Source organism: Lampetra fluviatilis, chromosome 49, assembly GCF_964198595.1.
Source record: "Lampetra fluviatilis chromosome 49, kcLamFluv1.1, whole genome shotgun sequence".
Classification (NCBI taxonomy): Eukaryota; Metazoa; Chordata; class Hyperoartia; order Petromyzontiformes; family Petromyzontidae; genus Lampetra; species Lampetra fluviatilis.
The window spans coordinates 8,605,084-8,629,498 of NC_136323.1; the positions used below are offsets into that span (position 1 = coordinate 8,605,084).

Below are 24,415 nucleotides of genomic sequence, written 5' to 3' on the forward strand. Positions count from 1 at the left end.
TACACTCCAAGCAAAATTCCCCCCTAAAATACCAATCGATTCCAGATACGCCGAAACTCAAGCCACAAATCGATTCCCTTGTTTACGCTCTCAACGTGTACAACCGCAGGGACCGACGGAATCGATTCCAAGAACTCTTTGCTCGCGTCGTATAGGCAATACGGAATCGACTCGCGACAAACGTCAGTCTCGATTAAAGAGGATCGATTCTCCCCATACCCGGCGTTGGAGACTTGGAGACGCGAGGCGATGGCGGTGCGGCTCGCGGCTTCGCGTTGGCTCCTCACGCTGCTGCTGCTGCTGCTCCTCACGCTGCTGATGCCACTGGCGACAGTCGAAGCCTCCAACAAGCCCGTGCTCATCGTGCACGGTCTCTTCGACGACCCCGAGCACCTGCAGGCGCTGCGCGGCTACATTGAGGAGGCGAGCGGCGTGAGGCGAAGCGCCAGTGGGGGTTGTTGATGTTTGTTGTTGTTGTTTTGAACGAGAGAAGAGAGAGAGAGTTGTTGTTGTGTGCAGTGTGATTGCGTTGTTGTTTTGTGTACTCCTCGGTTTGTTGTACTTTGTCGTTGCATTGTCCCGGTTCGGCTGCCCCCCAATACGCCTGTGTCGGGTTGCCCTCCGCCACCCGACACGATTGTCACGGTCACAAAGGAAAAATATTTGTTTATAAATGCACAGATGTCAAACCCCTACGGGTTAGCTCCGTATTCTTGTACAGGGAAATGAAGTTGTCAGGTCCATACGGCGTACATACGTTTCAATACGGGCGAAAACCACTGCGTTTCGTCTGTGTTTCTCGCTTCTGATGGGACTTTGTAGGATTGACGTTGAGATGTATAAGGGCACGGGGTGATCGATGAGGTCTGCATTGGTCTGTGATAAGGCTGCCACTGGTAAGGGGTTGACAGGTAATGTCTGTGTGTTTTTCGTTATACGTGCCAACTTGTGTTTAGGGAAATTCCAACCGATAAAGATGCTTCTTCTGAATGAAGACTTCTCGTCACTGAATGTAAACGTCAAACATTCCGGTAGCATATTTGTTTAGCGCGACTGCTGATGGAGACCCAGACGGCCTGGAGTTTGGCTCTCTTCTACAAATTCTGCCGCTGCTGCTGGACAATATTGGTCCGTAGAGCCAATAACATCGGCTGATTGGACTAAAGTGCAGTGGCGATTGTGTTTGTCGGCCATCATCAGCCACGATCTATGCACCGCGTGGTGAAGGGGTACCCCTGAGTGAACCACAATCCTGATCTCGTCAAGGAGCATAAACCACCGTCACGCAAACTCCGCTCTTCTTCGCTGCAGCAGCGGCTCTTAGAGAACCACCAAACAAAGGCGGCCTCACTGCGTCGCGCGCTTTCAGATGCGCTTCTGTGGCCGTCTGGAACGCTCTTCATTTCGATATTAGGAAGCCGCTGCAAATGTGCGCTTTAAATCGTCTAGAGTGACAAACTCATTTGTTTAGAACTCCATTTTGTGATTAGTTTGTTGTCCTTCCACCGCACCTCCGATTTAGCACGGTTGGCTACGTACGGTGCGAAAGAAGTTCAAAATAACTGTTATTTTGCTTGTCCTTTTTACACCTGATGAGGGAGGCTTGTGTTGCCTCCGAAACGTCGTGATTTAATTTAGTTTTCATTTATTTCATTTATTAATTGTTTTACCTACGTGACTACCGAAAAGACCAACGAGTATGAATCCTTGCAGTCACGAAAGCTTCAAATCTAGAAGTTCAACACACACAATGTCACGCGACCCATCTCGCCACAACACAGGAGCTGGTAGTTTCATCCCTCCATCACAGCCTTGGACGACCTCTTCTCGGGCTCGTTCCCTCCATTGGCTGTCACTCCGTCGTTAGTCTCGACCACCGATCATCATCATGGTCCCTGCTGCTCGCCATGACCACACCGCTGATTTAGCACGGGTGGCTACGTACGGTGCGAAAGAGGCTCTTCATACATACACGTCCCCCTCCAGCCCACGTGTTTGTTGACAGCGAATACGTCTCTAAATTGATTTTGTTACTTAATATGTCCCAGTGTAATTCCAAGAATTGCATCTCTTGATGCTGCCCTGTTGCTCACGCTTCAACTCTTGTTCCGCTTTCCCTTGCAATGGTTCCCATATTTCTGATCCATCCTGTAAATGTGACCAAATGACCTGTACGATGAGGCTTTGGAATACTTGGTGACAGCATTTAAATCACGTGAAAAAAGTGTCCGTTTTATCATGCGTTTTGTTACGTTTTGGCTCCTTGTTTTGCTCACCCGGTGGTTCTTTATCGATTATCTCCTTTTCACGCACGTTGCCTCGAGCATTTTTGTGAAGGGCGCTATTTTAAGTGCATTTTATTCTTATTGTTGTTGCCTATGGCACTTTTTCATCTTTTGTTTTTTATCTCTTTTTCACCTCAATGTTTTCTCTTGTCTGCAGCTCCCACACATTCACCTCTACCATTTAGTTCTCTCTCTCATCTTGCTGATCTGTATCTCTTAATGTACTGGTGAGCCATTTCTCCCCGTGGGTCACCCCTAAGAGCCTTTGCTGGTAACATTTGTCCAGCAAGCCGCCAATTTAAGGACTCGGTCATAGAGTATTGATTGGTTTAATGGGGTATAGTGTAGTGGTGGTGTAATACAGTATGTGCGAAATACGATATATGTATCATGGACCTCCTTTGGCAGTACCAAAATATGATAATAGGGTTTTTCCCCTTTTTTCTGGCAACAAAACAGGTGTTCAAACACCAAACTGAAACCTTTTACAAGTAATCATGTCTGCATTAACCACAACACTTGTGTTCACAACACTTGTGGTCAGAATGCACCGTTTGAGGCGAGGCTCAAAAGAAAGCTGTCTCTGGTGTGGACCAATCAGTTTCAAGGATAATGCATATATTATCAGTGTTTTTTTTATTTGCATTCTGACCACAAGTAGTGTGGTTAATGCAGACATGATTCCTTGTAAAAGGTTTCAGTTTGGAGTGTTAACATCTTAGCACCTGTTTTGTTGCCAGAAAAAAGGGGAAAACCCTATTATCACGATATATGTACTTTACACTGTGTTAATATCTTTTTGAAGTTTATTGACCATTCATACTGTTGAGTGTATAATGTATATTATACAGTATGCACTGTGTCAATACAGTTCCTGTTTGATTTTTTTCATACAATACAATAAAACGTATTTAAGCCATTTACAGCCGTCTGTCAGTCGACTCTAGAAATAGATGTAATCGGTGAGGTGAATGAGGCTATAAATGTTGGATGTAAAGGCCTTCTCCAAGCCGCTATCATCCTATCATCTTTGCCATTTGTGAGATTGGTTGTGTCCTGTCTCGTGTGGATAGCCTGGCCCTACTTGGGAGTGGTAGTAGCTAGCAGTAGCTGAGTGATAGTGCACTCGGGAGTGGTCGTAGCTGGTTTAACACTTTTTGGCCATGTAGATGATAATGGGATGCTGGTTCCTCACTGGAAACGTGGTGATGTTTGAGTGCAAAGGCATCGATGTTGTTCACCTTCGGTATATTCGTGAGACGCCCACACTTCACCCGGGAAAGGCTCTAAACATGGACTTTAAAAATACGTACTTCCGGGACATTTTGACAGCAAGTTTGGCCCTAAGAAGAACCTTTTTTTTGGCTTAAAGAGTTATTCTGATCAGGTCAATGATCGACATTCGATCGCCGTTTCGATGAGATTGATTGTGGTTTTCCATGTAACAGGGTGTCACCTTTCACCCCTGGTTATAAATAGAGGATCTGGTCACGTGTTAATTTTGTTTTACCGAAGCTCTGAGATAATTGTGAAGTAGCTGGAGGAGAGTAGCAGGAATCAATGCAGAAAACGAGTTTCAAATGAAGGTATTGGTGGTGTCCCTTTTTTAAAACACTTTCCCTCACTGAGTCTCAGTTCTTTGGTTCTTTCGGTAAAGTCACGTGACTTTGCCGAAAGAACCAAAGAGTATGGATCCTTGCAGTGACGAAAACTTCAAATCGAGAATGAGTCCCAGTTCTCTCAGGAAAGTTCCACCTTGAGGCGTTTGGGTACGTTTTCATGAGAATATGTTTGCATCTTTGAGAAAACCTTCATAACCGAACACTTTACACCACCACGTGCGACCTGCTGATTCTCACTGTGGTGCACTCGATTATACTGCTGGGTGGACAGAGAAGTGGGGATTTATAAAACTTGACGAATGTCTCAACTGCTGCCGCCAGAACTATTACAGCTTGGCAGCATCTCAGTAAAAGCAGCATTAAACTTTATTTCGTAAGAAGAAGAAAAAACCCATTCAGGCATAATGAGACATGGGCTTACTCGCCAAGGCTGTCTTGGCTTGAATCATAAGTCTCATTTCGAAATCATGCCAGTCAACACAAATCATCAATAACACAAATATGAACATCAAAACTAGAAACGAAGGTGAAATTGTGAAGGAGTGGAGGATGCCGGAGTTCTCACGCTGCACCCGTTTGCTCTCTCTTCAGGCCCACCCAGGCACCAACGTGACGGTGTTCAGCCTGTTCAACAACATGGAGAGCCTCAAGCCCCTGTGGAGCCAGGTGAAGGGCTTTGGAGCCATGATGGGCCCCATTATGCAAGAGGCTCCTGACGGTGTGCACATCATCTGCTACTCCCAGGGTTCGTCGCCATCACGCACACACACAAGAGCAACACATTCGCGCACACAGACACACGGTGGCCTCCGGCCGCCCTGCGTCTAAGACAACTTTGCAAGTGCCTTGGGCCCTGGCAGGTTACTCCCTGGCACCCCAGTGTTTTTATTAATTTATAAATGTTTGTATGCCCGATCACATTAATGTACATGTGCAGCCCTTATGTAATTCAATTGCGTCGTCAGTGACTCTTAATGCCGTACTGGTCCTGGGGTATATTTTCCCATACTTCATCACGCTGCAATTCTTTACTGTGAGTTGAGTTTTTAAAGCCATTTTGGGTTCGCCATAAAATTATCTGATTTTATCCAACTTAAAAACAATGCTGAATTGTGATTTAGTCAAACAACGCGAAACAATATATTTCATACTCTTTGGTTCTTTCGGTAAAGTCACGTAGGTATAACATGAAATAAATCGCGACGTTTCGATTTTGCAACACAAGCAATCATCAGGTGGGAAACCCACAGCAAGAAAATGTTTTTGCTGAAGTGGGAGAGAGATGCCGTGGCAAGAGGTTATATAGGTAAGAAAGGGGGGAGGGGCAAGGGGGGGGAGAGAGAGGGGGGGTGTGGGGTAGGGGGAGCGCTGCGTGAACGCTAGGAGATGGGACGTGAGGCTGGGGGGGGAAAGTGGGCGGGGCTGGAAGTGGAAGGCCGAGGGAGCTGGGGATACGGGGGAAGTTAACTCGGAAAAAATAGACTCGTACCGGGGATGATTTAAAGCTTTCGTTACTGCAGGAATCCATACTCTTTGGTTCCTTCGGCAAAGTCACTTAGGTACAAAATAAAGCAAATCACGACGTTTCGGGCGCAACACAAGCGTCCGTCATCAGGTGGGAAAGCCCCCTTTCCCACAAAAGGAGTCTTGAGACTCGGTATATTATTCATTGCTAAATGCATTGATAATACTGTGGTTCAAAACCCAAGTCAATAACGTTGCCATCTATTGTGGTGGCATTGTTGCTTCACCTTCAACTCGCAGTCGGCAGGCTTTAAATTCTATTTTCAGTCCTAGTTGTCAAGTTCCGCTTTGTTGGGAAGTCAACAACAGTTGCCCTCTGGAGAGACTGCCGCGGAAATGTGGACTTTCCGCATTGCTCAAGGCCGTTTACGGAAGGGTCTTCGCTTCTCATTAGTTGGAGTAGATAAACACTTTGACTCGACTTTGAGCAGTTTTTGACAGTCTGGGTTCGGGTTTCTGGTGACAGTGTTTGCTAAACTCAGTGGCCTTTCCATATGAGTAAACACGCATCCACCATCTGCAAATATTTCAGCCCGTCTATTTAAACGTGTCAATTTCATGTGGCCTCCAGTGACCGTGCCTCCATGTTGGGCCAATCATGTTTCGTTTGGCTCTGACTTTAGGCTTTGGTCATTATCAAAACACTCGGTACAGGGAGCACTTTACAGTGCTCGGGTGATGTGTAAGTGTTGGAGGCACTTTCTAAAAATAAAGGACGGCGGCTTAAGTTGTGTCTCTTGCAGTGTGCTTTCAGCTACAGTTATTTTTTATTTAGAGGCGTGCAATGATTAATTGATTCATAATGTACAGGCGTGTGACAGTTCATTGATTTAATATAGATGTTCATGCTCACAATACAGGCATTGAATCGTGTTTAAAAAAAACAGATTTATCTACGATTCATGCACAGTTTCTGGGCATTTCGCCTCAGGTTTATGGAACAAAGAGAAAGAAAATACAAACGATACGAAACATGGCTTAGACGAGACAGAACAAGTGATAAAGATGAGATGGAGAGTACAAATGAGGCAAATAGTACATACTGTATAAATGATACAGCACAAACAAAGCAAATAAACAAAAAACACGTTTTGGGATTGTATGTATGTTGAATTTCTTTCGCACCGTACGTAGCCAACTGTGCTAATCCGAGGTGCGGGAAATCATGACCATGTGATCATGACCATAATTGTCACAGTGCATGTTGATAAGTGTTATTGGGAAGCCACTGGAGCTATGCACTTTTAAATCTAGATTGGAAACAATTTTTTTCAACTACTTTTTGTGTTTAGTTTGTTGTCCTTCCCCCACACCTCCGATTAGCACGGTTGGCAACGTACGCGGTGCTAAAGAAGTTCAACATACATCTACGATGCGTCCTGCCCCAGCACACTTGTTAGTTAGTTGACAGTCAATATGTCTCTAAATTGCTTTGTTACATAATTATCCATATGTTCCTCTGTGTGTCCCAGTGTATTTCCACGAATTGCATCTCCCGATGCTGCCCTAATGCTCACTCTTCAGCTCTTGTTCCGCTTCCCTTGTAATTCTACCCATGTTTCTAATTCATCCTGTACATGTGACCAGTGGACTTTGCGATCAGGCTCCGATTAAGCACGTTTGGCTATGTACGGTGCGAAAAATGTTGGCACTGCTCGAAGCCAAAAGCTGGCACAAAATAACAATTTCTTCACTCGCAGCACCATCAAGTTGTCATCAGCCTTATTATTTTCATCATTAGCAGCAGTAGCCATCAGCAGCCATCACCATCGTCCTTTCTGATGTGAACGAGAATCGGGTGTGTGCAACCTCGTGCGTTCGTGTGGTGGGTTTTCTCGGCAGGGGGGCTGGTGTGCCGAGGGGTGCTGTCCATAATGCCGAACCATAACGTGGACACCTTCATCTCTCTCTCCTCGCCTCAGGCCGGGCAGTACGGAGGTACAGAGATGTGACTTGTTCGGACTAACTACAGAGTCGTTGCTTACCGACGTGTGTGTGTCTTTGTATGTGAAGAGCGGGAGTGTAGCAGTTCGTGACATGCACTCCAAACCCAGCGTCCCAAGTTCGATTCTCACTCACGGCCAACACCAGCGACGATTACCTGAACAGGTTATAGGCCTCCCCTAAGTCGACTCAGCCTGAAATGAGTACCTAGTGCGATGTGTAAGCATCGCCACTAGAAAGACAAAGGCGGCCGGGCATGGTGATGGCCACCCACCCCATCATGTGCCGTTCCGGTCTTCATAGGTGCTCGCTAACAGCACTTGCCCCAACAGTCTGTTAAAGGTGGGGGATCTTTGTATATGTGAGCCCGCGAGAAAAAAACATGATAACCCACATATATTTGTTTCGTTTATATGTAATGAAAACCACTCTGGGAGAAAGGCGATGAACATGGAAGCACCAGGGGAAGACTTGAGAGGCAGGCCTAGAACGAGGTGGTTCTATGTAGGTAACCAGGACATGAAGTAAAGGAATGTGGAGTGGACATGGAGATGATGGCCCAGGATGGGGATGAGGAGCCGGAAGGCTGAGTCCACAAGAGTGGGGGAATGCCAGGAAGGAGGAGGTTCGATATTTATGAACAACCCATGCCAAGCAAATGAACATAATCATTTCCATGTTTTCATCCACTTATTTCACATACTGACAACAAAAACCCTACTTTCTGGAAAATTAGATTTTTTTGCCAATAATTGTCTTTTTACCAAGACACCCTCCCCCCAATTTATTTAAATTTAAACAAATTTCTGACCTTGATGAGAATGTTGACGGAACTGTACTTCCATCTCGCCACATTTGCAACAAGGAAGTGTGTAATATTGCAAGCAAACACATTACCGGTTAGATTACAATTGTCATACATAACTTGTCCAGTTTGCATAAGATTGTTGGCAAGACGACCTTCATTTGTGTTATGCGTTGTGCACACCTTTATGAAAATGGCATGTTTATTTCAATAAAAAGTTAGACAATTTGATTTAACTTTGCTTCTATGGCACCTAGCCAAGGCTATCTTTGTTAGTGTAAGATATAAATATTTATTTAAGCTTTGCCTATAAGGAAGTTCACACACCCCAGGCGCTTGTTAACAGCCCTGTAGCATTGGGCAGAATATAAAGCAGCATTCCTTGAAAGCCTGCACGTCTGTTCAGCTTAAACAGAACAGGAAATACAAACCCAAGCATTTTGAATAACACCACCTGCACATATACACACGTTAAGTTTATTTATAACCAGGTGAAAGCCCACCGAGACACAGAGGCCTCCTATAAAGGAGACCAGGAACAAAAATAAACAAATCTTTTGTGCAGGAATACTTCAGTGCAGGAAAAACTACAGTTCGTTTAACTGATATGTAACCTTTGCTCAGTGGGGAGCATAGGTGCGGGAGCATACAAGTGCAGTACAGTTAAGGATTTTGCTGCCCTGGCCTGCCCTATGCTGCCTACAACCCCCACAGCCTCAAGCACCTGTTCTGATTGATGGTCACCCATCTATCTTGCTTAGCTTCTGAGATCTGACAAGCAAGTGCATTTCAGGTATTTTTGTCATCGGTTGTCTCAGTTAATATATCTACCTACTTCATGTGTTCCTGGGTGATCCAACATGAATTTAAAGCTTCGGCAATGAGGGATAAATACTTTAAAGTGACTTTCGGCAACGCGAGTGACATCACACTCCATTGACCTTATATCCTGAGTAAAGTCTTATATCCTGAGTAATGGACCTTTAAACTTGTGCAGTGTCATCGATTCGGAGACAGAGTTTATAGGAGTTGCCTTCTTTATTAACAACTTCCACGGTCTCGTCCGCACACTCTCCACAGTAGCTTAGCCTCGCCTGTACACAACACTAGCCGTCTAACACTGACGGCGCTGACTGAGATAGCCAACTACTCTCCTTCGTAGCGCAGTGTCTAGCGGAGACGTTTAGCGACGACGGCGACGAGACGACAGTGACGACGAGACGAGTCCACTCCCAGAACCGGCAGCCTCGAGCCCCCCGCTCTCGGCTCCTTTTATGCTCCCAGCGCGGCCTGGCTCCGCCCTGACCGCGCCTCCCTTCTCGAACCCGCCAGCAGGTTCCAGGGGCCTCCAGATGGGGTCCTCCGTGACCCTTGCCCCAGTTCTTCTGCTCTGCCCACACACCGTGCACGCCCTCACCGGCGTGTGTATTGTTTGTCCACCACAGTTGCCGCGGCTGTCCACCAGCCGGCGCTATTACACTACACTTGTATTAAACAGCCTGGGTATGTAGCTACAAGATAAGGGTTGTCTGCTTTTTGCTTTGCATTTTATCTAAGATTATATTAGGCAGGGGCGGTTTCTTCATTAGGGCGATTGGGCGACGCACCACCAATGTCATTCAATCACAGAGTCACGCTAGCCGTCACTGTGCCTCTGGATATAGTCCAATCAGCGTCATGCTACGTTCTGTGGAGTACCGCCTCTTTTTGGGCGATTTCCCTCCAGCTGAGAATCGCCCCGAGTGGTCCCATAGACTTACATTCAAAGATGTTTTTTTTCGAACGGGGGCGCTGCAATGCATTCTCTATGGCTTCCGGGAGGGCTCGCCCTAACGTGCCTACGTCATCATACGTGCTTACGTCATCATACGTAAGCACGTTTCATCCAACAATATAATTTGTCGCCACCTAGTGGAATCTTTAATAAAATAAACTTGAGTGGTTTGTTTTAATAGTGAGTATAGAAACAAACAAGATGTATTGTAAGAGTCACTTTATTTTTCATTAATATTAAAGAAGTGAAGTTGCCTTTGCATGCTTAAGCTGTTAATTTATCCATTGCATGGGTGGACCTTATCCTTATCAATCATCCAGACATTTGCCCCCCCTGAGAGATTTTGCAGGAGCCGCCACTGATATTAGGCTATAAAGTATTTGTTGCTCACCTGTGTAGAATTTAGAGTATTTGGCTGCTATACATTTCCATGCGAAAACCCACTTCTCGTTGAGCTATCATTTGTGGCAAAGTCGCTTAGAAAAAAGAGCTATCTAGCTCGGTGGGCCTTACCTGGTAAAATAAAAAAAAGTTTAGTTTTAGATTTTAGAATTGGTATGAAGCCAACAAATGTGTCATCCACTCTTTGTGTCTCTTAAAATTAGCAGTTTGCTGCCGATTTAGCAAACAACCTATGCAATCTGATATTAAATGAACTAGCATACTATCACGTAGTAGATCATGTATGTTAATTGCACTATAATACATTATATAGTATATAATACACGTTAAAGGAATTAGAACATAATGTTTGCATTAAATGAAATGGAATAGGATTCATCATTATCGTCATCAGCCAAATCGCCGCCATCTCTCGCGCGCTTGCAAATTTAATAAAGATAATGTTATTTTGGACGTATTAGTTTTTTGGTGCATATCAGCACCTTTTTCAAACCGCCGTAACCACTCATTGCCCGGTGTTTTATCCCGTGCAGTGCAAGTGACGCCAGTGGCTAATCGCGATGTGGTGTTCTCTGCCTGCTCACTCTCCTGGCCAGACACTAACTACCTATGGTGGCTCTTCCCGAAGTACGTCAAGTCCACACTCTTCCACTTCTGCTACACGGAGCTGGGCCAGGACGTCTCCATCTGCAACTACTGGAAAGGTGTGGCGTGGGAGGGCACATGGACATGGAATTATTATGTACAGAGAGCCCTAGAATAACATGGGACTGATATTACAATGTTCCGCGTACAATGGGGGTTTCTAGGGAACTGCTAAATTTGTTGAATGTTTCGAAAAGGAATTTTAAACTTGCACTCCGGAAACTCAACATTTGAGCGGCGTGCCCAGCAGCGCGTCCGCTTGTTGTCCGCTACATTGTCTTATCTCCGTGGGGCGCCACAGTGGTGAGATGTTATCTCCCTCACCTGGTATATGGGAGGTAGTGGGTTCGACCTCGACACCGACGCCTGTTTATATTTGGAGTTTGCGTGTCTCTTTCTCCGTGGTCGTGTGGATTTTTCTTTGGGTACTCCTGTTTTCCCCTCCACATTTAGAAACATGCGTTTAGCGTATTTGGCTGCTATACACTTCCACATGATGATAAGCCACTTGATTGAGCTGTCATTCGTGGTCAGGTCGCTTCTGAATACAGAGCTATATAGTTCAGTGGGCCTTAACCGGTAAAATAAAAAGTTTAGTTTTTAGTGTAATTCTCTGCAGAGAGGTCACGCGCCAGTGCAGTCCCAGTTCACTAATGCAGAGAAACTACGGTAGTGGTGGATTGTGCGTTGCAGAATTGGTTTGTGAGTTTTGGGGGTTTCCGTGGCGTTTTCCCCCCCGTTAATTAACCACAGATTATGAAACCATAGAAACAATACGGAGTAGAAAGCCCCTAACACTACACAATAGATTAAAACTACCTGCAGACCAAGTCGGTTCCCATCATATATTTTTTTTAAATTACTTTGACCATTATTATTATTATATTACTTGTGTTTGAATGTAATATGAATTGTTAAGTACAAATTAAATACAATTTGTAAATGGGCTCGATTTTGTCTTCATGGAAATAATTTGGTTTTGTTTACCATATGGCGATACCAGGGCACTCCACCTCTGAATTAGTGCAGTGTTTTGAGGTAAAACTGTTGTACTCTAAAATTCTCCCCAAGCCATCACCATGTCCTATGATGCAACAATCCAATTAGCACCTGCGAACACGCCGATTTCATCTCTCCATCTCCACGGTGGATGTCCACTGACACATTCCCTCCGTTGTCTGCTGCCCCATGTTTAGTCTCGACTATTTTTGAGGGACGTTTTATGTGGTAACCATGCCGCATGAGGATGTGTCCTTCACGTGCTAGGAGTGAAATCGATTTAGCTTATTCTAATGCGAGCATGCCCTGTATGAAGGGTCCCATGGCTATGGTCGTGCACGGCTGTTATCCAGTTCTTCCGAGGCCATAGGTTGTGTATCGCGTAGATTTGTGAAACTCCCAAAAGCCCACAGGGTTGAGACGTTGCCAGAAAACTGATCTCCTGGCCACCTCCCAGCAGCAAATTAGTTTCCATCTGTATGAATCTTTGAGTAGTATTGTCAGGTACCCTGGTTTCCTCTTCATGCACAGAACGTTATTTTAAAAAGGAATCGGCTAAACGTCTCGAAAAACCTGAGACTCAGGCTTTTCAACGTGAATTATATCGTATTATAATGACCTTATGGTTTTTTTAATTTCATACTAAACATGAATCCCATACAAATCAGTTCCAATTCGATGATGTTCAGAGGCTCAATCCTATGACATTTTTTGCTTTAGAATCATACATCGAGCTTTCCCTTACTTTGCGTCTGCTGAACTTTATAACCGTGTGTTTTTGCTATTTTGATGAGTGGTAAATCATTATGAGGGCTCCTCTTTGAAGTGGCGAACGTTGATATGAAAATTCCAACAAGCCAGGCCCAGCTGGCAACGGCAGCAGACGGGTCACGGGGTCTCACAGCGGTGAGGGGGTTGTTGTTGTTGGCGCGAGCGTTCACGACGGATGTCACGTGTGCTCGCTTGCAGACCCACACCACCTGGGGGATTATCTCAAGAGCAGCCAGTTCCTGTCTTTTCTCAACAACGAGAGAGAACACGCGAGTGCTGCTGGTACGCTTTAGACTTTAGAGGGAGGCACTAAGTTACCGCCCCTGCCATGTGACTTTCCCCACCGATTTATACGTATTGTATTCTTGAACTTCTTTCACACCCTATTTTGCCAACCGTGGTCATCGAAGGTGCGGGGAAATGACAACAAACTCCCCACAATAAGTGATTCTAAAGAAATTCGTTTTTAATCGATATGATGACTTCCTAATATCGGAAGGGCATTCCAGACGGCCGCAGAAGCGCATCTGAATGCGCGATGCAGTGACCATCTTTGATGGTTTGCCAAAAGCCGCTGTTGTGAGGATGACCGGAGTTCGCATGATGACGGTTTATGCGCCTTGACCCATAATTCCCCACTTTTTTTCTCCACCTCGAGACAGGTGCTCTCATAGATGTGCTCTGAGTAGGCATGGAACAGCTCTTCAATTATAATCAGTTCGTACATCGAGACATGCACATTAGAATAGACTTCTTGATTAATTAAATTTACATCTTAATGCTAATGTTACATTTAGGCTTGTGGTTCAAATGAAGGACAAAGCAGGGACATATGAGACCGACAACTGAAATGAGTCGGCAAAATTGATTCTTGAAATTAATGTTGACCTTGGATTGTGATGATTCGTGAATCATGAGTGGGTAAATCATTACTTGCCGAGTAATTTGATAGTCCATTAATTATACAATGGTATTATTTAGTCACCGAATGCCTTGCATGTGACCATAAAGGTGAAAGCTCAAACACAGCTAAACAATAGAACAAGAGACCCAACAAATGAGTGAAAATTTGAGCAGATGCATTCGTACATGAACGCGACGATACAGCAGCAGCCCTTGCCTCGGCCGTGTCTCATCATCTCCTCTCCGTTCCTTGTGCAGAATGGAAAAAAAACTTTCTGCGCATCAACCGCTTGGTGCTGATCGGGGGACCGGATGACGGTGTTATCACGCCCTGGCAGTCCAGGTAGCAGCAGTGCTGCGTCTGCCGCGCTCGTTAAAAATGAGCAAAAAGACAATCTCCACACACGGCTCTTGTATTTGTGCGCATGTATGTGGACAGTTTTTTTTTGTTTTAAATCCGCTGCTGGATGAGGGCCTGCCCACTCCATGTACCAGTTGTGGCGGTTAACTTGACCGTACTTGACCACGGCTGGTCAGCGCGGGCTTATGAAGGCATAGAACAAAGGTACAGGAGCATAGAAGTTAAAATCAGCAATGGACTTTGCTCCATTGTATTTTGCTCTGGTTTTCCACTTCGGAATGCTGATTGTGGTGGGCAGCTTGCCTTGTAGGCCATGTGTGTGTGTCATTGTCCAATGGGGAGCGCTGCACTACAAACCTGGCGACCCGAGTTTGATTCCCGCTCACGGTCAATACCAGTGACGATTATCTGAACTGATCCTGGGCCTCCCCTAGGTCGACTCAGCCTCAAATGAGTACCTGGTGCGCTGTGTAAACATCACCACTGGGGAGACATGGTGCTGGCCACCCATCCCCTTGTGTGCCGTGCCGGCCTTCATAGGTGCTCGCTAGCAGCACTTGCCCCAACAGTCTGCTAAGACTTTTGTGCCGTACGCCTTTTGGCGTCCTCTGGTCTAACACCTTTTGAGACTAGGCTCCAAAGAAAGTTGTCTCTGGTGTGGACCAATCAGTTTCAAAGACAATGCATATATTAGAGTGGTTTTTTTTTGCACTCTGACCACAAGTATTGTGGTTAATGCAGACATGATTCCTTGTAAAAGGTTTCAGTTTGGTGTATTAACATCTTAACACCTATTTTGTTGCCAGAAAAAAAAGGGAAAAACCTATTCTCAAGCCTTTTGTCATTGTCCAAACTAAATGTGTTCATTTTTGTGTTCCAGTCACTTTGGCTTCTATGATGGCAATGAAACAGTGCAAGAAATGAAGGACCAGGAGGTACGTGTGAGCAGCCAGGCTTGGTCGCAGCAAACTTCACTCTCTCCTCAGCCACAAAGTGTATGCTCTGCCCGGTCCTCTCGGAGAAAACCGCTAAATTGGTGTGCGCTTGACTAGTGGCGACTCTGCATCGACGCACGTGTTTACTGTTATCCCCACGTATGCCGTGGCTTTATTCCTGGCACTCTCGTTTTCCTTGAAATGCGCAATCATTTTCAGCAGGGGGATTGGCCAAAGATCTTAAATATACGTTCCATTTCTCATTCCACTGTTGGATGAGAGCCTATGTGTTGCGTAAGGCACGTGGCGGGTTATTCGACGCCACCATGCTGGTCAATACAGTATATTAGTGGATTTTGTCGCACTGCACTCTTCGATGACGTAGCCCGGGAGCAGCCTATAACGCTTGTTTTATGCATGGTGGACGTCCATCCAAGTACCGTCCATTCACATTTAGCCCAGCTTAGCTTCTGAGATCCGATGAGATTGAGTGCATTATCGGTGAGTTGATCATAAGCATTACCCACCTAAAAGAAAATCTTCATACTCGGTGGAGACTTTCGGGGACAGAGTTGTCAAAATGTATCAGAGTACCCCCACTCAGCACCCACATTCGTGTGTCGTGCCTTCATGAGTGTTTTGCGTGTTCCTGCGCAATTTGCTGGAAATGTTTTCTCTCGTGATGCCCAGAACACTTGAGACTGCAAGATTTCTCGCAGCACTCACCCACTCAGCACTCACCCATTGCCGCACTCACCCACTCGGCACTCACCCACTCAGCACTCACCCACTCGGCACTCACCCACTCGGCACTCACCCATTCGGCACTCACTCACCCACTCGGCACTCACCCATTGCCGCACCTCCAATTAGCAAGGTTGGCTGCGTACGGTGTAAAAGAAGTTCAACATACATACATACAATCACCCACTCACTCGCTTATTCAATCACCCACTCACTCAACCACTACCGACCCATTCAGTTATCCACTCACCCACGATTCTACTTCCCAAATGATTCACCGACTCGTGCACTCACTCGTGTAGTCAAAACACACCAATTCAAACTCCAACTCGCTCATTTAATTGCACACACTCTCCCACTCTTCGCTGCACTCACTCACGCACTAACCGGCTCATCTACTCACTAACTCAATAGCTCACCGCTCCCCTACTCCGCGCACCCTCTGCAGGTGTACCAGCGGGACATGTTTGGGTTGCGGACTCTGGACGAGCGAGGCGCGCTGACGGTGTATGAGGTGCCAGGGGTGACGCACACCTCCTGGCATTCAAATCGCACCGTCTTCGACCGCTACATCAGCAAGTGGCTCAGCTGAGCGATTACACCTTCATCGCCATCATCAATAATCATCTTCCACATCATCCTTAATTAGTTCTAACTTTTATTTTCACCGTTCTGATCTATTTTATCCTTTGCAATGTCTTCTTTTCATTCAGGGTTTTACAATCACGACCGTTTTAACAGCATTATAGTGTGGCGTCCGCACTGTAGCAATGAACATTTGTAACTGTTGTGAACAGTGATTGGCAATGAGGTTCGTGTGTGTGTGTGTGTTGTGACATTACTGTGGACCCTTGGCATGAAGTGTTTCATGCTCAATGGATGGCATGTTTAATTCGCTTGCCATCTCAAGTGCAATTTTGGGACCGTGGTATTGTCCGTACGTGTGTCGGACATTGTACCGTGTTGTGCATATCGTTGACCGAATCACAGGTGGAAAATGCAACTACCCAAAAAAATCATGACAATAACCATCACTACATCGCAATGCCTCTCCCAGTCTCCAACGCACGTCCGATTAGCACAGTTGGCTACGTATGGTACGAAAGAAGTTCAACATACATCTGAGAGAATGCATATCACACTATGTATTTTATTTTTTAATTGTGTGTTTATTTTTAACTGGGTAAGGCCTATTGAGCTTTCGAGCTCCTTTTCAGAAGGGACCTGGTCACAGGTCAACAAAATGGCTTATCGCGTGGAACATTTTCACAGCCAATTACTCAAAAAACCTGTTTCTAAGTCTCATTGCCTCTGACCTGGATAGATACAGTACATGGGCAAGTCACTATGAAAGCCACATTTACTAAGTTCACACCTGTGAGCTTAATGTCACAACAGGAAAGCTGAATCGGCGATCATCTGGGCCAAACTGTTGAATATCTGACTTCGTTTTGATGCTAATGGTGGTTTAGACAAAATATGTGTACATGCTTTGGCATGTACGTGGTTGATTTGGGGCGGCATGGTGGTGCAGTGATAACACTTGTGCCTCACTACCGAGGTTCGATTCCTTACTCTGTGCAGTTTATATGTTCTCCCGCTGTTTGGCATGAGTTGCCTCCCATAGTTAAAATAAACATGCAAAAATAACTGGAATTGAGCAAACATAGCAATGATAATTAACAAACCAAAAATTACCTGCAAATTACTTAATTGGGATTACACATAGCAACATAGCCTCCTACTGTGAAAATTCGGTATAATTCCTGGAAGTGAAACCCGATACTCAGTGATGCTTTCCTGGGTAAAAAAAACCCTTATGAATAAATAATACATTACACAAGAGTACTTACATAGCTGACAAAATTGGATGTTTTTTTTTGTCCAAAGTTATGATTTTAGCATTTTAAATGTGTGCTTGGTGAGATTTATTAAAATTAGAGCTCAAATTGCACTTTAAGGAATGGCTTTTATGTCCATTTTATGTCTCCATCACTACGCATGGGATGAATTGTCAAGGCGATGCGTTTGAACCGTGTTTGTGAAGATGACAAAACCTGGCACACTGTCTCTCACTTGTGTAAAGGTCTGTAAAGGTCAAATTTGTCTTGTGTTAAGCCCACGCATTACAGCCGAGTCACGCAAGCCAGCCGTTCCTAAATGAATGTGTGAGCAAAGCATCTTAAAATGACTCTCAGTCCAGTATGTTCGTAGACCTAGAGTAAAAAAAAAACATGAGGAGCTGGATTAACTGGATTGGCAGTTGTGGACAATTGAAATCAATGAACATTGACTTGTACAGAATTTCGTCAGTCCACTGCTAGATGAGGGCCTCTCTATGCCCTCTGCAGACTGTGGGGGTTGTTTGGCTAGAAATGTGGGGAGCAGATTCAGGAGCTTAGCAACAGTGGATTTTCTGCACTGCCCTCCATGTAACACCACAGCCTGTAACAAACTGCAGTGGTCTCAAGAGATCGGGCAGAGTCTGGGTGAGTTGGCCATAGGCAAATTAATGTGATAGCTTTAAATGTTATCAGTTCATTTATTTTCAGTGACAGGCGGAAGCCCCTGTGAGCAGCATGTGAACCAGTTGAACGTTTCCGCTGAGTGTTGATGGAATCATGGGACAAGGTCCATCATGTTCTTGTGTATTTATATTTGCTTCATTGCCCTTTCTCTGTTAATTATTAACCGGCCACTCATAAAGCAGTAGCACAATTTATTGTCGTTTTCAAACCACCAAGTGTCTTTGCAATGCGGGTCGCTAGATAGGGTCTTGGGGGTTCCATTTCATCAGTTTTCATTTCATCACTTCCTACATGGCACTTTGTTCCATGTCCGCTCGCTGACGGTTGCATTTTCATTTCACTGCACAAATGTTCTTGCATACAGCAACTCGTGAGTGATCGCCAAAGCAGAGTCTCAGGGGGAAGCTTGAACGGATGATGTCTTCAACACCCCGCCGCTGAATTTAACCCGAGGTTCACATGGTTTACGATGTGGGCCACGGTCGAGTCAGGGTTTTCCACGGTCGCGTGCCGCCGGGCTTTCTACTCAAATAGCTGGTGGCCACGTCTGGTCATGGCAGGTACAGATTCTGTTCTGATTTTACTGCACTGATTTCATTTCATTCACAGCTCCCCTTGTCCACTGCTGGCTGAAAGCCTCCCCCACACCACGTCAGTCACGGGGGGGGGGGGGCATTATTTGACCATACTCCACGATGTTGGTCAGTGTGGGTTGAAGGTTAGAGGCATAGATGTTAAGGGCACAGGACAGTGCAACGATGGATTTTACTGCACTGCCCTGCGCTGTCCACCAAATGCATAGTCTCCAATGCAGTAGAAATGCAATTGCACCTAAATTGCAGTATGATTGCGTTGATTTGGAAAGCTGGCCCAACATTTTCATACAGAGGCTTTTCACACTGGCCGATTTTTTTATCTCACACACATTGGTGATTTGCAGCTGCTATAAGTAAAACATTTTCTTGCTTTACCTTATGAACCCAAATTGGGCCATGTGTCTGTCTGCTGTACGTTAGCATCATCCTTACAGCCGATGGTGATTTTTATGGGCTGGTGAATACGTTTGAATACGTTTTCTTAAAAAAAAACATACAATTAATTCTGTATACCCAAAGAATCACTCAGATCGGAAGCTAATTTCTACGAAGTTTTAGAGCAAATCGCCAAACGGAGCTTAAATGACGATTCGATATTTGGGTTTTTTTGCACCAAAAATGTCAAGTATTGTTTACAACAAAACGATTATTTTTAACTTCTGTAAGTTTCCCCATCCACGAGTAATGTTTCGAGCACAGTTTTAAAAGTCGTCGCATGTTTTAAATCGGGCAAATTTCTTATGGAGGGAAATGCAAAGTTGAACCTTTGTCAGTTTTTACAGGAATAGTGAAAAATGCGTTCGCAAAGTGATCGCAAAGATTTACGGAAGAGCTCTATTCGTATTTTTGAAACATTTCTCAATGTTGAACAAAAGCGTTGTTTATAAAAAAAAAACTATTTTTAAGGAAGGAAACTTGTTTTATATCTTAAAAAAAGCTAGTTTTAGCAATAAATCAGTCAAAACATTTAACATCTTATCAATGCAAATTTGGAAACTACGGATAACGTTGGCTTCTGACGGAAGCGTTGACTATTGTGAAAGACGGGTGAGTCGTACGCAAACAGTTGTTAACCATGTGCCTTTATCGAGCTCCGTGTGCAGCCGTGTGATGTGTGAGAAATGCTTGCGCGCTCACATTTTTTCCCATGTTCCGCTCTGGAGAGGTGCTGCCAGCACTACAGTGTGTCCTTTAAATACCGGGCTAAGTCAGGGGCCCGGGGTGCCCCAGTCGATTGGTCCTCTCAACAAAACTCAGACGATTCATTATAGATGTTTGGGTTCAGCCACGTAATAATCTGGCCATTTCTTTTGTTTGTTACCACGTAACCCTCCGGCCAACCGACAGAGCCAAACAAATCAAATTGGCACGTGTAACGAGCGGTTTAAAAACCCGCAATATATCCAGTTGGACCATTCACAGTTTGTAATATTCTTCATATTGCTTGAATCAACCGCAGAAAATCAACGGCAGATTTAGGAACGCACGACTCAATGCTTACAGTTGTGACTGTGCAGTGCCAAGCTGGGACTTGCTGATGTTTCCCCCCGCCGCATGGAGACACGCGCTGAACAACAAGCTGCAACATTTTTTAGCCCTGGGAGAGAGAGCGATTAAAAATAGTTCATTTGGAGTTCCCCAAAAATTCCCCGCTATATATACGGTTCAATATTTACATATGCCCACGTTTATTTCAAGGACATACTGTGTAGAGTGGCTAAGAAATGAGAAGGGGGAGTATACACACACACGTCGCAATGGGGATGTAGAGCAGACAGTTTATGATATGAGTACGCATGCAACCACGACATAACACTGCGAGGGTGGCCGAGATATTTTTTTGTTCTAAGCACGGTATACAGAGAACAGTGCTTTCTACCCAGTGTAACAGGTGAATTACATTTATACATGTATATAACGGGTTATCAGACGTCACAGTTAACAAATGAAAGTTAACGACAGGGTTATTCTCGGTACATTTTCTCAGTGCTCGACATTATCTGTTTGCCTGTGGCACCGTTTTTGTCAAGGCAGGACACGCTCGGACTAGCACTGCCCCACAGCGTAGTCAACGATGCAGCCTAAATAACCATTACAAAACTAAATTCTAGCAGATACGTTAGTTGCCAGTGCTGGCACTGGCACTGACCCGGCTGAACCCTAACTCCGACACCTCACCAGCAGCGCCCCTTTTCAACTTTTTGTTCGCTTGGTCAGTTTTTTGCTGTTGTTGGCAGCCCCCCCCCCCCGCGTGTGTACGAGCTCAGGAACTACGCCGCTAAAGGTGGCACAAAACCGTGGTCTCTCTCTCGTGTTTGCGCCGTGATTTTGAAACGGACTGCGACAGCGCATCCGCTGGCACTGTTTTAATCCACCTTCTTGCCAAGGCATCATTCGGGAAATGTAGATTGTGTTCGCGATTTGGCTACGCTTAAAGCAGTGTACAATTAGAATGAGTGCAAGTGACCGTGGTCGAATACCGAGCCGGCACCGTCGAGGTCCCTGGGTTCAAATCTGAGCAGCCACCCCCATGATTGTTAACTAAACCAGGTTCTCAAATGTAACGAGTTGATCATTTCAGCCTGGTCACCAGTGACTGCACAATTAAACAACCATATTAAGTTTGGTTGTTAATTTTAACCCTCTCATGCATCGTATCAGCCGTGGTGACCGCTTTGAAATTCTACAAAACACTTAGAAAATATTTTGGGGGCTTTCTTTTGACTCCTAGAATAACATTGTACCAAAGTTGGTTTGGGTTTCCTTTCAATAATCCACACGTGACGACTGAATTGTTTTCCTTTTTAATTGCCGTGTGACAAACACCTCCACTGCAGGGCATGGTGGTGGAGAAGGTGACCACCGCCTAGTGTGGCTGAGTCCACCTAGGGGAGGCCCAGGACCGGTTCAGATATTCGTCACACACTCACAGCCTCACACTTGCACATGTCGCCACCCTCTCACTCTCACACCCTATCACTGTCATTTGCCCTCTGCGGAAATTATCGTCGCATCGAAAAGTGGCGGTCCGCACGGTGTTTGAGGTTGTGAGAAGTGCCGCCATGGGCGAAGCGTTCCGTGCATCTCGACAGACACACCGCCCCGCACACATTCAGTCGGCTCGTGCAGTCGTTGAACCGTTATTATTTTGACGATTTTTACCACAAGCTGATTTTACCATCAGCGAATACTGATGATCTATTGTGGATTCACATATGGGAAGAAGATGAAGGGAAATATGTTTGTCGTGTGTGTGGGGTTTATGGCCGTCTTCGTTGATCACACGTGGTTACTCAATGCACATCTGAAAATGTGTTCACAGCGTGTTGTAATCTGGGAATTAATTCGGGTGAGGCGATTTTTTGTGTTCTTTGTCTGTACGTTAATTTAAAAAAATTGTAGATGTGAAAGAGGAGAGTGAAAATATGGAGAAGAGAGCTTGGATGAATTAAACTTTCAAAGCGTCTTGTGAAATCTCACACCGTGTCTTGCTGTTGCGTTAACTTCCCCGTTGTCTTGTTGTGGACAACACGTGAGCACAGTTGGCTACTTAAGGCTGCAAGAGAAGTTAAACGCACATTCACACAAACGCCGTTTCAAGCCAGGTCGTGAGATCTCCACTCGCTTGTTTTAGGGCCTCTATTTTATTTTTAACTCGACCTTCATGTGAACAGCCATCACTTCTCTTGCATGCAAAGTTTTAGTTTTGTTCCTAAAAAAATTGTTATTCACAGATTTTCTGACTTCAAATAAATGGGAAAAATAATGTATTTTCGTTCACCTTCATTCATTTGTGGAACCCCGCAGAGTCTTTTACAGGAAATGAAACAAGGTTGTGCAGTGCGTTTAAATTGCACAGATTCCGCTGTTGGATGACGGCCTCCCCACACTGTGGGTCATGGAAGGTTATTCGACCTGACTTCACACACAGGATTGTTTGGGTCCAGTTCAGATACCGCTCGACCATGAATGGGGAGCCATGAACCACTGCTGTGGTTCACGGTGCAGTGAGCTAAACACGTTTTACATTGATTCCCATTATTTCCCAAAGTGTACAGTCTGTTATATAACGCTGCGTGTTTTCACGACTCAAATTTGATATAACGCGATGATGAATATATGAGGGAACATTTTTTTTTTTATAACGCGGAAGCTAATTTAATATAACGCGATTTGAGTGAAGGTAACTCCGTCGCGCGAGTCGGATTCAGCGGTCGTACGGCTGCTCGGGGTAGCATCACAAGGCAGTGGGATGCTGCTGGATGCTTCTAGATGCTACCCACATGCCTCAGTCTTTGTTCGGCCTGCTTACGCATCTCACATGTTATCGCAGACTGTGCTTAACCCGACATCTGCATGAACATCGCGTAATAGGAGAACAGACTGTATTCATCAAAAAAAATGTTTTTCACACAACTTCACGGTGTGTATTGTGAGCTCAAGAATCAAGTATTGATGCGTCGTTACATGCCCATCGAATGGCGTGAGCAAGACGCATTCATCATCAGCCATGATCCATCCACTTCTGGATGAAGGCTTCGAGATGTCAAATGTCCCATGATGTATCAACGTACAGTCGTTCCTGCATGCAAGCAAATTTAATCGCTCCATCTTCCCTCTGGCTGCCGCTCTTGACGTTAACCTTTGACCACCGCCCATCATTCCGAAAAACAACATTGTATCATGCCCAAGCACACAGTATTTTTAACATTCAGCATGGTGTGTCGAACTTGGCATATGCTATTCTGTGGTTCTTTCGGTAAAGTCCCGTAGATAGAAAAATAAAATAAAAATAAAGTGAATAAAAATAAAAATGATAAAAATAAAATTAAAATAACAAACCATTAATGTAGACTGTAGCCTGGTTCTTAATCGGAGTGAGTGTACTGGCAGTCTATAATGTAGACTGTAGCCTGGTTATTAATCGGAGTGAGTGTACAGGCAGTCTATAATGTAGACTGTAGCCTGGTTATTAAGTTGAGTGTACTGGCAGTCTATAATGTAGACTGTAGCCTTGGCTCCCTTATCCATGCGCACCTCTTTCTGTCTAATTCTCTGCGTGCTTCTCGCTTTCAGCTTCTGTTCTATTTTCTTTGTCAATGTTCATGTTTTTGATCCACGTCAAAGCATGCCAAGTTGCACTTAATAAAAGCAATTCAACCAAATGTCTGAGAATCCCAGGCATTTATTATTAACGTAGGTGCAGTTGTAGTAGCATGGTTAGATATTGTGTATATTCCCATTCATCCTTACCCGTAGTAGTGGACATGAGTCAACGGGGTGGTCGACTGGCTCGGTAGGATGAGCCGGGCCCTTGGGCCACTAGGGTCCCCAGACCCCACGAGGGGGACTGGGGGATATCCCAGGGCCCTCTAGAGAGTTCCAGAAGGGAGGCGTAGCTAGGGGCGGACAGACCCTGGAACGGGTAGAAAAGCCGGACCCCTCAACGGGTCCGGCAGTCCTCGTCCACCTGAAGACCTAAAGACCTGAAGAGCTACACTGAAGAGCTAAAGCGAAGAGCCCAGTGGGCAGAACCCGGACCCCTGGCTAGGGTCGGGTTCAGATCTAACCAATGTA

At 45.2% G+C, this 24,415-nt stretch overlaps 1 protein-coding gene across 1 annotated transcript; it reads left to right on the forward strand.

The window, feature by feature from the left end:
• Positions 1 to 230: 230 nt before the first annotated feature.
• PPT2 (palmitoyl-protein thioesterase 2) lies at positions 231 to 22,776 on the forward strand. Its single transcript, XM_078878074.1, has 8 exons — positions 231 to 423; positions 4,499 to 4,652; positions 7,274 to 7,369; positions 10,953 to 11,060; positions 12,970 to 13,053; positions 13,933 to 14,017; positions 14,916 to 14,970; positions 16,163 to 22,776. Exons 1-8 carry the CDS (start codon positions 250 to 252, stop codon positions 16,304 to 16,306), a joined length of 900 nt encoding a protein of 299 aa, XP_078734200.1. The 5' UTR covers positions 231 to 249; the 3' UTR covers positions 16,307 to 22,776.
• The last annotated feature ends 1,639 nt before the right edge of the window (positions 22,777 to 24,415 follow it).